Below are 20,367 nucleotides of genomic sequence, written 5' to 3'. Positions count from 1 at the left end.
TTATAGGCACATGCCACCATGCCCACTGGATGCCTTACTGGGGGCTGGTTCCCGGGGATTTGTGCTGCCAGGTAAGCACTCACAAATGAAGTAACATCCTAAACCCTAAAATGAAACCTTTTTCAGTACCAGAAAGAGGCACTGTGACCATCAAAACATTTGACCCCAAGCGCTCCCTGAAGTCTTTCAGACAGGCACTTCACCAGAAGAAAATGCAAATACCACTTACTATATGTCAAAGAATAAATACACTTGTGGGGATGAATGTTTTCACAGCAATATTTGACCAAAATACTGAAAGCAGAAAATAACTTCAAAAGATGATAACAGATGTGGGGGTGGGGGAGAGGGTAACGAGGGGAGAAAAGAACACAAACGGAATGGCAAAAGGTGGGTTTTAAAAGTTCCGTTTCAGACCAAACAAGTTTAGTCAAAAGACAGGAACATACAAGGACATGAACTCTCACTATTCCATTCCAGCTACCTAGCCCAATGGTTAATATCTGTTTTATTTAAATGTTTCAGTAAGACACCTTGTGCTCCCAGAACTTATATTGACGTCTTAAGCTACTCTCTGAACATGGCAGTATTTGGAATGAGGTTGCTAGACCCTTATAAAAACTTGAAAGGTGCCCAAAAGGAAAACCCACGGAAAGATGCAGGTTACCACCTACTGGCCAGAGAAAGAAGACTCTTTGATCAGACTTCCCAGCTCAGGACCAACACAGACACCCTCGGAAGATCATCTAGGAACTAAACGGAGGTGTTTGGGCAACGCGCCATGGTTACTTAAACCTTGACTAGTTCTTTCAACCCATTAGTGATGTTTCAAGTAAAAATGAAATACTCGGGGAGCGTGATGAGCTTTAGGAACACCTCTAGGTCCTTCAAATGCAAACGTCATCTCCAGTATTCAGTCAGAATCCAGCACCGCCTGGCTCTAGCCCCATCCTTCCAGTCTTCAAAGGTAACTGCCTCCCTCCATAACTGCAACAGCCGCCTCAAAGCCCTAGCGCTAAAGGCTTCCTGGGACCCTCTATTCTGTCTCGTAGCGGAATCAAAAGGGCGACAGGGTTGCTACGGCTTAACGGGCATTTGCGTACGTGTAAGCTCTTCCTAGTTGTGGCCAAAGCCATGTGCCTGGCTGCACCCGGGAGTGAGACAGGCATTCCTCCTTCGGGAAAGACGAGGGCCGGGAGGGTCTGCGCTTCAGACGCCCACGCTATACACGTCTTCCCGTGCTCTGGGTTACAGAAACCAGCGCGCTGTGTCGCGCAAAAATAAGTGAGATCCGATCAAGAGGGCAAGCTGAGGGGCGCAAGGAGAAACATCAGCCCCGGAGAGGGCAGTGCGTGGGGCGGCGAACAGCTCTCGGGGACCAACAAAGGGCCGGTGCCATCGGAAGTGATGCGAAGGAAGGTTGCAGCGGAGACAATTTGGACTTTGTACCGGGAAAAAACGCAGCCAAGAAGAACAAAAATGTGAAGCGCCATAACATTAGCCGCAAGACTTCAGACAACGCGAGAATTGTGACTTGAGATCGGCTTTTCCTCCCCCACCGCTGCAGCCCGCCCATTCCTGTGACGCACGCATCGAATCCGGACCGCCTACGCCAATCAAAGCGGGAGAGGTCCGGAAAGGGAGCTCAAGCCCCGCCCCTCGCGCGCAGGATCTCGGGAGAGCGTCACCCGGCTTATAAAAGCGGGCGCGCAGCGTGCTGAAGTCTCTTTTGCTGCTGTTTGGTTGCTCGTATGTAGTAGGAGTGTGCGAATGACATGGGGCCCCTATTTGCGAGCGATCAAGATGCGGGAGACAAAGGGCGGTTATGGTGCTGGCCGCAGGCCGTCAACTCTGCAGAAATGTAGTAAAGGCTAGCTCGCGGGCCACCATGTGAAATCGATACGATGTGAGGCCGCGCCACGCCTTGGCCACCGCAGGGTCAGATGGTGAGTGACGCCCCTGGGATTTAACTTGGATTTTGGGTTGTGAAACTATCCATGTATCTTTGGGACCTGCCTCCTGTGGCAGTCTCCCTTCCTAGCCATGGAAGAGCATGTTCTTGTTATTGGCAAAGCTGTCACCATTTCATTGGTACCAGATTCTGACTTGAGCAAGTAACATTCAAAGACTGTTAAAAAGTCTGCACGACGCTAGGAAACTGAACTTTATTTTCTAAAGTAGTGTTGAAATATTCCTAGGGAACGGCTGAACTCGTGACTGTTGAAGAGTAGAAGACGTATTAAGGTAAGGTTAATTTTTTTTAACGTTTCCGCGGTTCTGGGTAGTGAGTAGGCCTTTACTGTTGGGTCCAATTTGCCCTTGAACTATTATGTAACATAAGTAAACAGCCCGTTTTCCAGTCATGGACATTCTATAATGGGTTTTTTTTTCTCCTACAGGTACGATAGTAATGGCTGAGAACTTCCAGTCACCTTAGATCTTCATATCTAAATTTTGAAAATGAACTTTATGTCAAATAAAAGGTTGCTTGGTGTGTAATAAGACCGTGTCCTGTTTAATTCTGGAGGTTGTGTAAGTGAGGGTTATGGTACGGGAGATAATTGCACAGGAAATAACTATTAACCAGAATTCCAAAGGAGAGGGTAGTTTTGATAGCTACAGTGGACACATTTATAGTTCGAAAAGTCTCTTGCTTATTGCTCTCCAAGCCCTTCTGTAAGCTGTGCTCCAAAAGTAGAGTACTTGACAGCAGTGCCTAAGGATTAGTTACAGTCGCACTTTGGTGTCTGGGATTTGACGTACTTGTTTGAGAATAAGCCTTATCTCAGAAGCTTGAGAACCAAGGCGATGACTTCTAAGCATAAAGAAAGATTCCCATTTGACAAGGGCTGCTGTAAGATGATTTCACAAGTGGGCAGTAAGTTTTATGGCCACTTCATGATGTATTGTTTTCTAATACATAAGGAGAGCTTATCAGGCTACTCTTAGAAAATCTGAGGACTTGCTGGAAGGTTCCAGAAGATGGCGCTCCCCTGTCATGGTTCAATGGGCAGAATTTAAGACATCTGCCTGATGTTAATAGGGAAATGAGGGTTTAGCTTCAGCTTGTAAATTTGCCCCTTAGTAGCCTTTTCATTTAACAAATGCTATTGCAATAAGATGGGAGTTTCAAAGTTGAAAAAAGGGTTTATCATGTGCCAGCCCTTCTGTAAGATTAGGTTTTAAGTACGTTAAATTGTGGGCTCCTAGTCCAAATTTTATGAACTGTAAAATTTGCTGGGATTTCACTTTGCATAAAAGGCAAGAATGATAAAAATCAGTATTAACACTGAGGTAAATACCTTTACCCCCAAACTGCTGGATTCTTGAAATCAAAGTAGGAGTCTCAGGCTTGAGATATTCCTGGCATGGTGCCAAGTATAGAGACAAGAGTTCCCTATCTGTTCCTTTACTCTTTTTCTTGAGCTTCCCATAAATTACAGACTCGTAACACTTTTTATCCAAGGTACAAAGGCAGGGACTCTGGTATAAACTCCTGGAGTGTCTTTGATTCCGCATCCGTACCCCCAGGAAGTCACCCCATACACAACCCAAGTTTCATCGGGCTTTTCACACATAAGTGGTCCTCCGCTGTCTCCCTGGCAGCTGTCCACACGGTTGTCTTCTTGGAGGTTTCCAGCACAGAGCATTCTCCCAGTAAACAGTCCCTTGTAACGTTCCTTACAAAACCTCTTGGGTAACAAAGGCACAGCTGCTTGTTGTAGAGTTCTTGAGTAAGCACGACCTGCTCAGAGCAAAAAAGACTAGTTAGACTAGAAGAAGTAGTCAATGGGATTTCCGCTAATAGTCATACTTAGCAGTCTAGTAATCTTTAATTGCTGAAGTATTGGAAGCATATCAAAATGGCTGCTGCTTATAAAGGTGCTAAGGTGGTAGCCAGGCAGCACAAGTGAAATGGGATGATACAGAAAGACTTGAGGCATACCAAGCAGCATGTATATAGTCTGCTTCCTGGTAGGTCATGTGTAGAAAAACTTAAATGTACACCTGGCAATTGAATTCCATTAGCTTGTGCTAAAATTTGGGAGTTAGAACCAACAGTGTAGGAAACCCAAAGTCCAGGATGTAAATCTAGGCTGTGTGTATACAGTTCACACTTGGCAAACTTCTATCATCTAAGCTTGAGCCCATCTGAGGCTCAATTCTAATGGTGCCACCCTTTAATACAGTTCCTCGTGTGGTAGACCCTCAACCGTAAAATCATTTTTGTTGCTACTTAATAACTAGTTTTGCTGCTATTACGAGTCGTAAATATGTGTTTTCCAATTGGTCTTAGGTGACCCACCAGTGGAGAACCACTGATCTGAGGTCTTACCCTTGCATATCGTAGCATGAACAGAGCGGAAGCTGTCAGGTTTTCCTAGTTTCTTTGTTTTTATAATTACCTGTGTCTCCCCATCCTGTTATGTGACAGTTGGAGGCTGTTTTCTGTGGCCTTTCTCTCCATAGAGGTAAACAGGCTGGCAAAACGTGGGTGCTTAGTCTGGCACATTGCTCCCCTGATCCTTGTAATCTGACCAGGGCGATGTCATAGTCGCTGCTGTCTGGCCGATAGTTCCTGTGAATCACAATCTGTTGGACCCCTATTTCTTGTTCAAACCCCTCGGGAACCAAAGTATGATAATCGCCAACTCGGACGGCATAACTCCTCGAGTTGTTACCGTACCTGAACGGAAAGAGCCAAATGTGAGGCCTTTTTCCAGGGATTGAAAATCGATGATCCACAGCTAGGAATGTTAAACTACAACAAATCAATCTTGTTCCAAATCCTGTCCTCTTGCAAACTTGGCCATCTTACTGTTTCTCTTCCCTCAAGCTCACTGCCCCCTCCTGGAAGCCCACTGTTCTCACGCCTTACTTCGATCTCCCCCTAAGTCTAGATGACTATTTTCTGAGAAGTAGTAAATGTGGAAAGTGAATGGAGATTACAGACAAGGCAGCAGGGTGGCAATCCCTTACCAAACAGGAACACGGGGTAGCACACAACCGCTGTCCTGATTTGCCCTGTTCATTCTGCTGCATGGAGTCATAAACACGGCTAACCCTCCTCTGAGCCTGATCTAGTGCACCCCATCTTACCCCTAGAAAGAAGCCTTAGATATCACCCACTGTGAGTCAAATGCAAGAAAACTGTCAGCATATGTCCCTATGGTTTTCCACTCAGATGTCACTTTCAGTGTTTGCTTCTGTGGCACATAAATAGGAAAATTAGTTGTCACCTCTGTGAAGCCTACTTTGACCCCCTCATGTTTATATTGCAACCTACCTTTCTTTGCAACCCTCCTAGTCTCAGCGTACTTAATCTATAGGACATTCACTTTTTTTTTTTTTTTTTTTTTTGCACTCTTCAGTCTTAAACATTAGTTTACTATTTAACTGCCTTGTGCAATTAACAAAGGTGGCCTAGGTCCCCAAGTGAGACTTCTGGGCTCAGAATACACTAGCCAACCCACCTAGTTACTTCTTCCTCAGAGGATTACAGCTGTTTCTTCACTGGCCCTGATCTCCACTTACAGCAAGAACCAGGGCTATACATGCTCCCAGGTATGCAACACTATAAAATCAAGCATTTAGTGGTAGTTTTATGGTGGTTTAAATTTGTATCCTTTGGTGTGCATATCCATTTGCCACTTTACAAAAAATATAAAAGCAAGTTTGCATGCGGATGGGATAGATGTGCTCTTAGTTTTGCTTAAAGAATAAAGTCTTGGGCTAGAGAGATGGCTCAGTGGACTGCTCATCCAGAGGTCCTGAGTTCAATTCCCAGCCACCACATGGTGGCTCACAACCATCTGTAATGGGATCTGATACCCTCTTCTGGTGTGTCTGAAGACAGCAACAGTATACTTATATACATTAAGTAAATAATAGTTAAAAAAAAATAGAATAAAGGGCTGGAGAAATGGATCAGCGGTTAAGGTCACTGGCTGCTCTTCCAGAGGTCCTGAGTTCAAATCCCAGCAACCACATGGTGGCTCACGACCATCTGTAATGAGATCTGATTCCCTCTTCTGGTGCGGCTGAAGACAGTTACTTATATACAGAAAATAAATAAATCTTTTTTAAAAAATAGAATAAAGTCTTAGCTGATCTCAGAACATCTTCAACTCCTTTCAGAGTTGATTGGCATTTTATTTTTTGTAGCCAAGGCTAGCAGGCCGTTCACTGTGTGTAGGCTCAGACTCGCACCAGCCCTTCTGCCTCCACCTACACAGAGCTGATATTCCAGGCATGCATGCACCACACACATAATCGCTGCCTTTCAAAACATTCAGTCCTTTTGCCTGCCAAACCATAACTTGGCCTTTTATCAACCATCCACATATTTCATGCTGGCATCATGCTGGGGAGCAGTTCTTAATGTTAATTTTTCAGTGTTAAAAATCCTCCCCTTTTCTAAGAAGAGGAGGAGGGGTGGATGGAGTGAAGGGAATGTGGGAGGGAGAGACTGGGAGGAGAGGAGGGAGGGGAAGCTGTAATCAGGATGTAAAGTAAATAAATGATTATTTTTTTAAAACATCCCTTATTCATTTTTTTCTTTAACAAACATGAAAGTCTTAATGTTCCCAAGACATCCATTTGAATGTGAGTTTAAAGCATTTATATTCAATAGTTTGCTAGTAGAAATCTCCTGGAACTCACTACTGACTACCTTATTAAAATATACCCTCATCCCGCCTTTCTCCTCATTACTCCTGTGTTAGAAGAGGTTTGAACCTCTGATAGCAATGACCATCTCATCTAATTATGCAGCCATCGACTATTGGTCAATAAATTCTTATTCCCCGTGGTTCCTGACAACTCCGTTTTCAAGTTAAATCATATATCTTTAAAGTTCAGGGAGGGTTTTTTCCTCTTATGCCAAGTGCATGCTTTTCAGACTTATTTAAAAATGTAAAATTTATATTTTACAATAAATGTATCTTTAAACTTTCTAAACTATTAAAATGCAAAAACAACAACAAAAACAAAAAACCTACACGCCAGGGCCAGTGTTAGGGGAATACCGGCAGAGTTTGAGGCCAGCCTGATCTACATAGCTAGTGCCAAGACAGCCAAGACTACATAGGCCCTTTCTCAAAAGAGAAACAAAGAAGAAAAGATCACACATCAAAATTAACCAGACCCAAAGTTAATTACACATCTCAATGATTTGAATAAAAGTTCCGAAGCCAAGGAGCTTCACGTTGCACTTTCCTTCCACTGTCGGCGTCAAATAAGTCTCTGTATTTATCATTATCAATAAAAACCCATAGCAATTAGAATAGCAGAACAGCTTTATGTCCACTTTCATAATGAGAGGCCATCATGTCCATGCAGCCCTTCCTCGCCCCTAAGTCTAGCCTTTCCTGTCCCCTTTTCTGCCTATTATATTCACCCACATATATGTCTGTTTACATATATGCCTGTATTATTGACTAGATTCTGCATATGAGAGAGAGCATGCAGGGTTGTGTTTTTTCTGAAATATGTGACCTTGCTTAATATTATGTATTCTAATTCTAATCCATTTTCCTGCAAATTTTAATTTTTTTGTTATTTCATTTTCTATAGAACTGAATTATACATACATACATATATATAAATATATATATATATATATATATACATATATATTCCAAGTTTTCATCATTCAACTAGATTGATGAACAACTAGAATGATTCCTGGTTGTTGTTTTTTTTCCCCCCTATAGTGAAAAAAATCAGCAATAAGATGGGGACAGAGCTATCTCTGTGAAGTTATCTGGCTCTATGTCCAGGAGTGAGATAGTTGGGACATGCGGTGGTTCCTATCTTTACTTTTTTGAGACATCTCCAAACTGATTTCCACAATGGCCATATTAACTTACACCCCCACCAACAGTGAACGTGGTTCCTTTATCTTTACATCCTCTCGAGCACCTGTTATCACATTTGTTGGTGGTAACTATTCTGACTGGAGTGAGTGTTATCTCAACACAGTTTTGTATTTCGCTGATAGCTAGTATGGCGGTTTGAACAGAAATGGCCCCCATAGACTCAGGTGTTTGAATGCTGGCCTACAGGAAGTGGCACTATTAGGAGGTGTGGCCTTGTTGGAGTGGGTGTGGCCTTGTTGGAGGAAGTATGTCTCTTATTGGCCTGGGATTTACCAGCTAGATGATTACTCAGCTTCTGCCATCTGCCTAGCATCTCTCCAATTTTGGGATTACACGCATGCTTTTTATGGGTCCCGGGGATTTGAACTCAGATCCCTATGCTTAGGAAGAAAGCATTTTATCTTTTATTAGACTGAGCTATCTTCCCAGTCCGAATTCCAGTTATTCTTAAAATTAACTATTATGAGATTTGAGGAACATACAATAAAAATTTCAACCAAGTGTTTGTCTACTACAGGCAGGGCTCCTGGTAGATGATATCATATACTTCAGGGAGGAAGCCTTGCCTGGTGTGTTTCTGGATGTCAAAAACATGTGATTCAGGGCTTCTCCTCGTCTTTCTGGCTTAGCTGAATTCGTGTTATGTTGATAGATGGTGTATAAAAAATGTATCTAAAGCAAACATTTTAAGTTTTGGCTGGCATATCATTGGGCTGCTAGATGAAATTCCTTCAACTCCCCACAAATGAAAATTGGATAAAAATCCCATACAAGTTGTGTAAGAGAGGATCTGAGACCAGGCAGCTCAGGAAATCTTATTGCAATACTCCAAATTTCTCTGATATTTTGTCATTAAGGTGAACAACAACAACAAAATACTAGAATTTAAAAGCAAAGAACTAGTTTAGGTTTGGGGGCCATGTGCAGAAAGCATTTGTGTCTATACAGATCATCATCTCGCCAAGAAAGCAATGTCTTATATCAACCTCCCACATCAGCCAACGCTGGAGTCTGCTTTTTCTCTGCTGTCTGAATTAACTCAGGAAGTCCTTTAATAAATCCGCCTATATGTGAATGCCGACAGTTGCTATGTAAGAAGTCAACTTACTGAGACCTTGCACTGCCCCTGACATATATGCAATGTGTATGTCAGAAATGGTCTTTAGAAGGATTAGTGCTATGGGTCCCAGAAAAGACCATGTTTTTCAGAACTCTATTATATAGGAAGGCATAAGAGAGTGCATGTTAAGCATTTGATCCATTGATTTTTAAACCTACCTCTCATTACCTCTGGGGCTAGTCTTCCTAATTATAAGTATTTATAGAGCTTCCCTTCAGCAGAGCAGCAGTCTCTGCCCATCTGTAACTGCTGTGGTATTTCTAGGCAGAACGTCAAAAGATAAAATCAGGTTAAATGATATTCTTGAGCATATTGAGTTTGGAGTAGACTTACAGAAATAAGAGGGTCCTTGTTTCATATGCGTTCAATCTTCCAGAATTGTGTTATTAACAGGATGGGCAGTTAAGAGGACTTAAGACTCAGAAACTTTTCTCTCAATTGTATTCCTGTGCCATTGTAGACACAAGGTCCTTTCATAGTACTTTGTAGTAATGATTTAGAATAAGAAATACCAAAAGCAACTAATTTATACACTGAAGGACTGACTCAAAAGAAATTTTTAAAAACTTCATTTACTTAAGCTTCCACTTGAAATTGCTACTAGCCTTCCCATATCTCATTGTTTTAACATTAGGGAAAAAAGGTGTGGAAGAGGGAGTGGGGATAGGGTACCTCTAATCCCAGCCCTGGGGAGCCAGAGCAGGCACTAACTATGAGTTTGGAACCAACTGGTCTACATAATGAGTTCCAGACAAGACAAAAGAACCAGCAACAGCAGAGGAGAACAAGGTGAAAGAGGAGATAGAAAAGCCTTAAGGACACTGATTCTTAAAGCTGGGAGCTTCCCTTGTCATACTGGTGTACACAGCTTCTTGGACATGTAGAGGGCATGAGAAACCCAGAGAATTGGGTTTCTAGAACTCTACCAGCTCTTCGGAAAAGTACTCATTAAATAAATAAATAAATAAATAAATAAATAAATAAATAAATAAATAATAAAAAAGTAAAGATGCTGAATCTGTAGTTAAAATAAAGACATTCTGGTTTCATCCAGACAAGGCAGTCTCGTCTAGACTGTTCTGATACAAAACAGTGATGACTTTGTAATGATAAAACATAGCATGCAGTCCCATCGTTCACCCATGGCTGCACTCCAGGAAGAGGACCACATGTGTGTGCATATCTACATACACAGAGGCTCGGTGCTGGGAGAAAGGAGAGGAGGTGGGGAACCTAATCAAATGTGAAATCCAGGTCTCCTCCAAGCAGGCTAGCATACTTCCGACATCTCCATATGGAACACGAAAGAACAGAAACGTCAAGACCTGACCACTTTGCTTCTCTCACATTGCGGTGTTTTATGATTAAAGGGGAGTTGTTTGAGCCAAAGCCGCTGAATCTAGAAAATCAAAACTTGGAGCTCCTTTGAAGAACTAGTAGCTGGCTCTATGCCTTTTAATAAGCTAAGTCAGATAAAAATGAGAGTAGCTTTTGCAGTCACTTCAAACAGCGGGACAATCAAATCCAGGGAAGCTTAAAGGCCGAGTCTGATGGACTTGTAACACATTGGCGAGCCGTTTCCCTCCCACTCACATGAAGAGAGTCCTCCATTTCTTCTAAAGCGGAGAAAATGCTGAATATCATAATCTGTCCCTCTGATCTTTAATCATCTTTATCTTATACTCTGCAGATAAAAGGAATCCCAAGTGGCATGTGGGAGCAGTTATTCATTGATCTACATTTAAAATAACCACTGCTCTCTTAAGCCCAGCATTCCTAACTGTATCCACCATCTGGGGACCCTGCGCCCACTTAAATCATGTAAGGATCACTTAGGAGTATGATATTTAGGAGTACTATGGTATTTCAGCATGAGTGAGAGCTTCATGGATGTTAGGTGATAGCTAGAAGGGGCTGGGCAGGAGAGAAGAAATGATTCGTAAACAAAAGGTTCAGCCACCTTCCTCCAAGGCTCTGGTTTGATGTCCAGATTCCAGCTTGCTATTCTATCGTATCAACTTCTGACTGCTATTCCAGAGTTTTCCTTTCCCCTCCTTAGCTACCTGCTGTCTCCTTTATTACAACAGCTACATAACTGGTCCCCCTCAGCTTTCAAAATATAAAATCAGGGTTCTTGCACACAATCCCTCAAGTTCCTTCTATTGCGGGTCTTAGTCATTTGGTAAGAGCAATTTTGATTCACTCCAGAAAAATGCATATGGGAGACCTAAGAGATGATGTTGTCCGTGTAATTTCAAGCTTATAAAATGCCTTTATACATTTGCCCTCCTCCTTCAGACCTCTCCCAGATGTCCCCAATGCCCCATACTGTGAAACTGCTCTTTGAACATACTTCAAGGCTCAGAGCCTCTGGATGATTTTGCATTACCAAAATGAATGTTACAAATGAAACAGATCCACAAACCCAGTGGGCCAGGCTTTTCCTGTTTCTCATTTCAACATCCACTGAACAGACCCCAGTTCCCATAACCTCCTTACACTTACACAGCTCTCTGCCATTCTCTAAATGCCTCGCGCCTTCCAACCACTACTGCTACCGAAGCAGAATGAGGTAGAAAAGACCAACTATTAGATATTGGTTTACCAGAGATTTTACTTAAAGCACTGCTTGCACTGCCTATTTGCCAAGCACAGCTTCACTTTCTACCCGAAACAGAATGACCTGGAGAAGTAGCTGAGACAATGGGTCATTTTCCTAAACAACCTGCTGACTGCCATGTGTGCTTTTGTAAAATCTTGCTTGCCCACCGCACCTTGTGGTTTTCAAGTATCAAGTGAGAATGCACACTAGATCTAGCATAAATCTTTCCAGGAGCTATCCTGCCTTTGATCTGCTGGTGACACCTCTCTTCCACTGGTATCAAAATGCTTATCCTGTAATGAATCAACATAGCAGGAAAAATTGTGGCTTGAAGGTTCTGCGGCCGGATTGGTGTCCCAGTCCCTCCTCTGGAAGTCTTGACAGTTTACAGGAGGTGGCTGGTTCAGGGCCGTATTCCCCATTGCTAGGAGCCTTAGCTAGGGTCACTTTCACAGATTCATGGGAGTTTCCATTTTCATAGGTCCGTAGCTCCTCCCAGTGATGCCCCACCTCCCACAATCCAGTTGTATCTCCCAGTGCTGTCTCCTTCTGTCCTCCCTCCACCTCATCCCTCCTGTTCCATCCCCACCCCCTCTCCCATCCAGTCCCCTCCATCAAAACACCCTCCCCCCATGTCTAATCTATTTGCCCTTCTCAGGGAGGTTCAAGCCCCACCCCACCCCCGGACCCTCCTTGTTACTTAGTTTCTATGGATTTGTGATTTATAGCATGGTTAACCTGTACTGTATGGAGCAGAATTTGAGGGCCCAATGGCTGGACCAATGACTGGCCCAGCTTGAGACCCATGAGAGGAAGCCCACCCCTGACACTATTGATGATAATCTACTCAACTTGTAGACAGGAGCCTAGTATAACTGTCATCAGAAAGGCTTCACCCAACAACTGATGGAAGTTGATGCAGAGACCCACAGCCAAACATTAGGTGAAGTTTGGGGAATCCTGTGGAAAAGGGGGGAAGTGAAGGAGCCAGAAGGGGGAAGAACATCACAAGAAAACCCACAGAATCAACTAACCTGGGCCTGGAGCGGCTCATAGACTGAACTGCCAACCAGAGAGCATGATGGGACGTCCTGTGCCTCTGCACTGAGTCTTCGTGTGGGACTCCTAACGGCAGGAGTCCAGGCTGTCTCTAAATACATTACCTGCCTTCAGATCCATTTCCCCTAACTGGGTTGCCTTGTCTAGATGGGAGATGTGCCTAGTCTTACTGTAGCTTGATAAGCCCAGGCTGGTTGCTATCCATGGGAAGCCTTCCCTTTTCTGAGGAGAAGCAGAAGAGGAGTGAATGGGGGAAGGATGGGGGTTGCGGGGAGGGACTGGAAGGAGAAGAGGGAGGAGAAGCTACCATCAGGATGTAAAGTAAGAAAATAACTTAATAGAAAAAGATAGAAAGAAAAAAATCAACTTTGCAATCCCATAACACTACCTGCTGCCACCATCTACTACATAAAAGAAACATCTCTGCTTAAAAGAAAAAAAGAAAGACTTAAGAAATGTACTTTTAGGGAGAATAATTTTCCTCAGGGTGTGTGTGTGTGTGTGTGTGTGTGCGTGTGTGTGTGTGTGTGTGTATGTAAGCATGCACTGGCTGGACCTAGGCCTCCCCACACATTTAAGTAGCAAATGTGCAGCTTGGTCTTTACATGAACACCCACTGGGGCAGGGGGTGGGGGCAGGGGGCACTGCTATCCCAAAAGCTGTTGCCTGTGGGTGAGCTATGTTCTTCTGGCTGGGCCGCCTGGTCTGGCCTCGGTGGGAGAAGATGCGTCAGCCTCCCAGAGAGGCTGTACCAGGGTGGGGGATACCCAGGGAGCTCCCACCCCTCAGAGGAAAAGGGAATGGGGGGTGGAGGGAAGGATTATGGGAGGGTGTGACCAGGAGGGGCAAGTGAGCAGGATCTAAAGTGAATTAGAAAGAGAGGGGAGGTGTGGTTGAGGAGGGAAAGGGAGAGAGAGGGGGGGGGGGAAGGAAGGAAGAGGGAGGGAGCAGTGGAAGGAGGGAAGGAGGGAGAGGGAAAGAAAGAAAAAAGAAAGGAAGAAAGGAATTTAAAAGAAAAGTAAGCCATGATTTTGAAAAAGAGTTAAGGGGTGGAATATGGAGATAACATGGGAGGGTTTGAAGGGAAAATATAATTGCATTGTAATTAAAAATAGATTTAAGCAGGGCAGTGGTCTCACACACAATTAATCCCAGGACTGGAGAGTCAGAGGCAGGTGGATTTCTGTGAGTTTGAGGCCACACTCATTGACAAAGTGAGTTCCAGAACAGCCAGGGCTACACAGAGAAACCCTGTCCGGAAAAACAAAAATCAAAACAAAACAACAACAACAAAAAAACCAAACAAATAAAAATAAATAAATGTAAAAACCCTCTTCTCTCTGCGTTTAGTTCATTCCACCTGTGAGTTAACTGTCAAAAGATCTAAAATTACCTAGGAGACGCCTTGGCGGGGTGTTGGTATCTTGGTTACATTAATTGAGGCTAGAAGACCATGGAGCCATTTTCCTGTTTAGGATCCTGGCCTATCTGAATAGAAGAGAGCTGAGCCCCAGGAAGCACTCATCCCTCTGCTTTCTGGTTGTCAGTGCGATGTGAGCAGGCTCCTGCTTGCCTTGACTTTTCCACTCTGATGTGCTGCACCTTGAATGTGAACTAAAATGAACCCATTCTTCCTTTAGTCGAGTGTATCTCATCACAACAACAAAAGAGAAACTAAGACACCATCTTTAAAGGAAAAAAAAAATGGTGCCAGTGGGATGGCTTAGTGGGTAAAGCGAGCGCTCACTGCACGAGCTGCAGCCACAGCAAAGCCGTGCAGAAGCACTCGGAGCCCAGGGACACCCAGGGACGCGGAGGCAGAGGTGGAGAAGCCAGTCCATGCTGACTGAACTGCTGAGCTCCACAGTCGATGGGAGACCCTGTCTCAAAAGACAAGGTGGAGGCGATGGAGAGATGGCTCACTGGCTAAGAGCACTGTTTGCCGCGCAGCAGACTGGGTTCAGTTCCTAGCACCCTCACGGCAGCTCAGAACTCTCTAAAACTCCAGTTCGAGGACCCAGCATCCTCTTCTGGCCTCTTCAGGCACCAGGCACATGTACATGCTGGCAGTATACTCATGCGCATAATGTGTTAAAGTTCCTAAAAGAGGTGGAAGCAACTGAAGAAGACACCTGACAGTGACTTCTGGTTTCCGCGTGCATGCATACAGATGTGTGCATATAAACACATGCACATGTATGTACACATGAACCCTTTCATACAGGAACACGTACATGAAAAAGAATTAAAACTTCTTCAATAGTACCTGTGGTGTTCGAAGTAACAGTCAACACCCACATGCCCTCTTAGTACATCATGTCATTTACGACAAGACAATGCACGGTCAGCACACAGTCAGTGCACAGTCAGCACACAGTCAGTGCACAGTCAGCACACAGTCAGTACACAGTCAGCACACAGTCAGTGTACAGTCAGCACACAGTCAGTGCACAGTCCCTTTTAAAGCTAATGCTTTCCTCCCAACAGTCTTCTGAGCCGACTAAGACAAAATAGCGAGGGTTTTCACTGCTTCCTTTGGACTCTGTTCTGTCAACAAATTAATTTTGTGAGAAACTGAACTACGTTACTGACACACAGTAGTGGTGTTGTACACCAGCCTGTGAGATGCCACATTACATAGTAGGAGCGCTAGGCACTATTTCCTGAGGCCTCTTCATTGGTGCTGTATTGAGACTGCTTTCTGGAGATAAAGATGACATTTCCCTTTGCCCTTCTCTGTAGCGCTAATTGGAATCAGTCTGTCAACATCTTCTGGGATCACGGTTCTACCTTCAAATGCATTATTTATTAAGTGTGAGTAGGTTATCTTCAGAGTCCATTCTCAGTTTAGCAACCAATTTGTTAAACTGAGCCAGGTTAAGCAGCTGTCAACTCCATTACATATTCTACGCTGTCATTATTTTCAAACGCTCAGACCAGACTCGGCCCTACTCAACAAATAAATGGAACTAGAACGTCAGAGCACCCCTGAGACCGACAAAGCACTTGAGATTGCGGTCTAAATGCACACTCTGAGAATCAGCTCCAGGACTCAGCAGACGTAAGCCTGAGGCCCAGGAACCTTAATAGTTAGCAAGATAAATGTGTCCAGTACTGTGGTGAAAAGAGGCCACTTTAAAGATGGTCCCTAAACTACTTAGTCATGGAAAGATTCCTTTTCCTCTGAGCCTCTATAGCAACATCATACACTGCAGGAAAAGCAAGCAACCTACCTATCTCGTTCTTGGCTGCATCACTTCTGTATAGGCCTGGGAACCAGTAGTTTTTGGTGGTAGTGGTGGTGGTGAATTTTGTTTGATTGTTTGTTCTTGTTTTGTTTTGTTTGTTGAGACAGGGTTTCTGTGTAGCCCTGGCTGTCCTAGAACTAGCTCTATAGACCAGACTGGCCTTGAACTCACAGAGATCTGCCTGCCTCTGCCTCCCAAGTGCTGGGATTAAAGGCATGTACCACTATTGCCCGGCCTCAATAGTTACTTGTGAATGTTTATCACCTTTATCGTCTCTGCTATTCATGAAACACAGAAACACCTTAAAACATTTTATTATGGGTGAATTTTCAGACTTAGTTACTTCTCTTATATTCCCAACACAGCAAACATCTGAATGTCGATTTCTGCCCCGTGAAGCACCTTGAACATGGAACCCAACTCCACAGGCAGTTATTGAGAGAGACAAGTGAGCAGGCATGCGAGAATTTGGTGTGTGACATAGTTAACGTAAGTCAGTGGGTGAAAATGGGAACATTCAAGACAGAAAAGTGGGAGAACCATATACAAAGAGGAGTATGAACCCAGGCTCCTCCTCGCACTAGAGGCCAGGCATATAAATAAACTTAGGCAAAACCTTTAAATACTTTTAAAGAAAAAAGAAGGAGGGGTTGGGGATTTAGCTCAGTGGTAGAGTACTTGCCTAGCAAGCACAAGGCCCTGGGTTCGGTCCCCAGCTCCGGAAAAAAAAAAAAAAAAAAAAAAAAAAAGAAGGTCAGTTATTATACAGAACTAAGGGGAAAGTGTTTTGTTTTGTTTGTTTGTTTTTGTTTTTTGGTTTGGATTTTTGTTTTGCTTTGTTTGTTTTTGTTTTTGTTTGGAGACACGATCTTGTCTTATAGGCTTTGCTGACCTAGAATTCCCTATCCTACTCCAGGTTGACACGGAACACCCAGAGATCCGTCTGCCTCTACCTCCCGAACACTGGGACTAAAGGCGTGCACAGTCACATCTGTCTTAGGGAAAGATTTTTAATAAGATGTACAAGGCTTACCAGCTGACAGGAACCACACACAATAAGAGTGTGACCCATATCAAAAAAAAAAAAAAGATATTTGTTAGCACATAACCAACCACAAAGGCTTTGTGTGTGACGCCTGCAAGAAATAAGATCTGCTATAACAAGACAATGACACATACAATGCAAAGAGAATGTGAGCGTAACGTCTGATAGGCGGCATTAATATAATCACATACACAACAAACACTACTCAGATGTCTACTGCCGCACAGTGCTGTAGTGTTGGAAGAACAGGAAGAGCTGACTGCCCATTAGTGAGGGAAATAAAAAAAAACTGAAGTTCTGCAGGAGAAGTGGCAGTTCATACGGTGGGTAAAATGAATCTGTACGAGCCAACTAGGGTTACACAGTGACGTAAAAGCGCACTGCATAATCTCATGGAAAAGGGACTTTACTTGGAAGAGTTTTCCAACCATATGGCACTTTTAAACACTTGATTAGGACTTCTTTTTTTTTTTTTTTGCAACATACAAAATTAAAACCGTATACCGAAATTTCTTGTGTGCGTCCCCTTGCTTCAGTAATTATCAACACTTTGTCAAATGTTAGTATGCATTTTTAAATGTCAAAATGAATGTAAGGAAATGGTTATCTACTAGAGTTTGTGAATGGGCAGTGAACAGGGAGGGCGAGAGCGAGTCTAGAGCAGGCATTGTAAGAGCCGCCCTGTGATTGGACAATGACCCTTCAGTGAGGCTTCCTCAATGAGCCGGTAAGAGCTCGGGATGGACTGATAAAATTTCTAGGACAAGAGTTTGCTCTTGTCAGAAAAGGAGCACATGCTACGGGAGCTAATCATAAATTAGACGCAATGTGACTTTCAGGAAGGTACAGAGACACTTAATACACAAACCATCCGGAGCACAGAAACATCAAAAGCACCAAGTCTACATCCTTCCTCCTTAGAAGTCCCAGCCACTTGCTATGACTCCAGTTTTACATCTACAAGCATATGAATGATACACTTTCTGTTTGGTCTTATGTGTCGTTTGTTTATTTGTTGGTTTGGTTTGTTTGTTTGAGATAATCTCACTGTGCATCCCATGCTAGTCTCAAACTCAATGATCCTCCTGCCTCAGACTCTGAAGCACAGAAATGTGTCCCCACACCTACCTATCTTACATAAAAACTTAAGGGAAGCATTACCCTGTTTCCTCTTCCTAAAACCTCCCCTTCTCTCCAGTTCTAACTTATTTTAATCCAAGAACTGTAGAGGTTTGATCTCTTACTATGTATTGTAATGCTAAATTCTATACTGGAAGATCTAGGCCTAACCAATGACCTCTTATATTTATATTTATTTCATTGTGTAAACTTTGTTCCTTGATTTCAAACTTTTGGTTAAATAAAATTAGCTACAGCCAATTACTGGAGGGATTAGAGGTAGATGAGTTTGAAGTGTCCTGGTTGGGAGAGAAGGAGAAGGAGAGGGAGAGAGAGAGGGAGAGGGAGAGGGAGAGGGAGAGGGAGAGGGAGAGGGAGAGGGAGAGGAAGCTGCCATGAGGGAGATGGACCGTGAGCACATGGCCAGGAGAAACAGCAAGTATCTGGGGTACACCGCTGGGGAGGTAGCCAGGCCAGCAGTTAGAAGAGGAGATTGGGTGTTACTCCCCAGTAATTGCCAAGGCCAAATAAAGTAACAGTAGTCTGATTCTCGCTGTCTCCTTGCTTTGTAAGCTGGTTGGGGATAAGCTTAGACTGGCAGTCCTACAGAGAGCATCGAGTTGTATCCTGAGGCCTCTTTGCTGTTCTTCCTGTCATTACCTCCCTCATACACACAGTGCTGCAGGGCAAACAGAGAAGGCCTATAGCCCGGCTCTGCCACTCTCAGTGCCTACGAGCACGGAGCTAGAGGAAATCATGCCGCCTGGGACAAGGGACACATACCTTTTGAAACAGTGCGCAGCTGTCAGGACCCAGCAGCTACTTAGAAGGGTGGCTCCACAGAGCAGCCTGCCATCTCCGTGGGTCGACTTCAGCCTGAGGGAAGCCTGCCAAGGCCAGGCACCCCTAGAAGATGGCAAGCCAAAAAGTTCAAGAGCAGAGAAGAGGAAAGAAAAGCCTCAGGTAAAACAATGTCCCCCATTGGAGAAAGGATTGAAGGAGCTGAAGGGTCTTGCAACCCCATAAGAACAACAATACCAACCAACCAGCGTTCCCAGGGATTAAGCCGCCAACCACCAACACATGAACAGACCCATAGCTACGGCTGCATGTGTAGCAGAGGATGGCCTTGTTGGGCACCAATGGGAGGGGAGACCCTTGGTCCTGCCAAGACTCAACACCCCCAGTGTAGGGCACTGTCAGGTCAGGGAGGTGGGAAAGGGTGGATGGATAGGTGGGGGAACACCCACATAGAAGAAGGGAGAGGGGGGATTGGATAGGGGGTTTATGGATGGGAAACCCAGAAAAGGGATAACATTTGAAATGTAAATAAATTTTTAAAAATCTGATAAAAAAATTAAAAAAAAAACAAAAAACAAAACAAACAAACAAACAAAAAACGATGACTTTGCACAGGTGGGGGAAAGAGCTCAAAACATAGTGGAACCATGACATAGAGAATGATGTTCATCCAACTCTCACAAATTGGTCTCTTATTATTGGTCACAAATATCAGCGACTCTGGAAATTTGTCTACAGGCATCTGTGCATCGCCTACTCTTCTCTGACTTTTGGAAAACAAGTTGTCTTCTTTGCAATTCATGAGTCCACCATAACCTCTATTTACCCTGAGTCACATCATAACTTAACCCATGTAGCCTCAAGAAGCACTTAAACCAAGAGCTGGTTTTAAACGTCTCCCATCTCCTCTCCTTCCTCTCCCCTGTCTTCCCCTCTCCCTACTTCCCCAAGCTCTCCCCACTTCTCTCAGTGATGGAGATAGAAATTGTAACTCAAAGTTCTCACTAGATAAGAAAGCTTGTGTGGGTCCTCTCAATATTCAAATGCTTTACCATAGTGGTTCCCAAACTTCCTAATGCTTCAACCATTTAATACAGTTCCTCACACTGAGGTGACCCCCAACCATAAAATTATTTCATTGCTCTTTCATAACTATAATTCTGCTACTGTTAAGAACCATAATATAAATATCTGTGTTTTCCAATGAAAAGGTTGTTCGATCCATAAAGGGGATGGTCAAAACCCAGGGGTTGAGAACCACTGCTATTCAATGCTATGTAGTTTGTTTTTTGTTTTTTGTTTTTTTATCAGTTTTTACCTCATAAATATAACACTTTACCATGTAAATATTATTAGGTGATACTATTATCTATATCTGTTATGAATTTTAACTTGTAGGCATGTAATGGAAAGAACTTAAAGGTCTTTATATTTACAGTGGCAGTGCATTAAACTTTCAAGGCTTATATACATCAAATATGTATTTCTGGGTT

At 43.6% G+C, this 20,367-nt stretch overlaps 1 protein-coding gene, 1 long non-coding RNA gene and 1 other non-coding gene across 3 annotated transcripts in view; 2 read left to right on the top strand and 1 right to left on the bottom strand.

Annotated features, from left to right (window-relative positions):
- Nucleotides 1–1,724: 1,724 nt before the first annotated feature.
- Nucleotides 1,725–2,502, top strand: LOC147996531 (uncharacterized). The gene is made up of 3 exons (XR_015676895.1): nucleotides 1,725–1,946; nucleotides 2,199–2,244; nucleotides 2,400–2,502. It is a non-coding gene; the product is annotated as an uncharacterized LOC147996531 (long non-coding RNA).
- LOC120101240 (small nucleolar RNA SNORA24) lies at nucleotides 1,994–2,123 on the top strand. Its single transcript, XR_015679294.1, has one exon. It is a non-coding gene; the product is annotated as a small nucleolar RNA SNORA24 (small nucleolar RNA).
- Nucleotides 2,503–3,406: 904 nt separating the features above from the next.
- Nucleotides 3,407–20,367, bottom strand: part of Prss12 (serine protease 12) — a 59,917-nt gene continuing 42,956 nt past the window's right edge. The window contains 3 exon segments of the mRNA NM_053504.1: nucleotides 3,407–3,745; nucleotides 4,407–4,687; nucleotides 18,857–18,979. Coding sequence (NP_445956.1) covers nucleotides 3,438–3,745; nucleotides 4,407–4,687; nucleotides 18,857–18,979 — 712 coding nt within the window. The 3' untranslated portion in view covers nucleotides 3,407–3,437.

This window comes from Rattus norvegicus, chromosome 2 (assembly GCF_021556685.1).
Source record: "Rattus norvegicus strain SHRSP/BbbUtx chromosome 2, alternate assembly SHRSP_T2T, whole genome shotgun sequence".
Classification (NCBI taxonomy): domain Eukaryota; kingdom Metazoa; phylum Chordata; class Mammalia; order Rodentia; family Muridae; genus Rattus; species Rattus norvegicus.
Note: the sequence above shows the minus strand (reverse complement) of the source record. Positions and strands in the feature narration are given on the sequence as shown.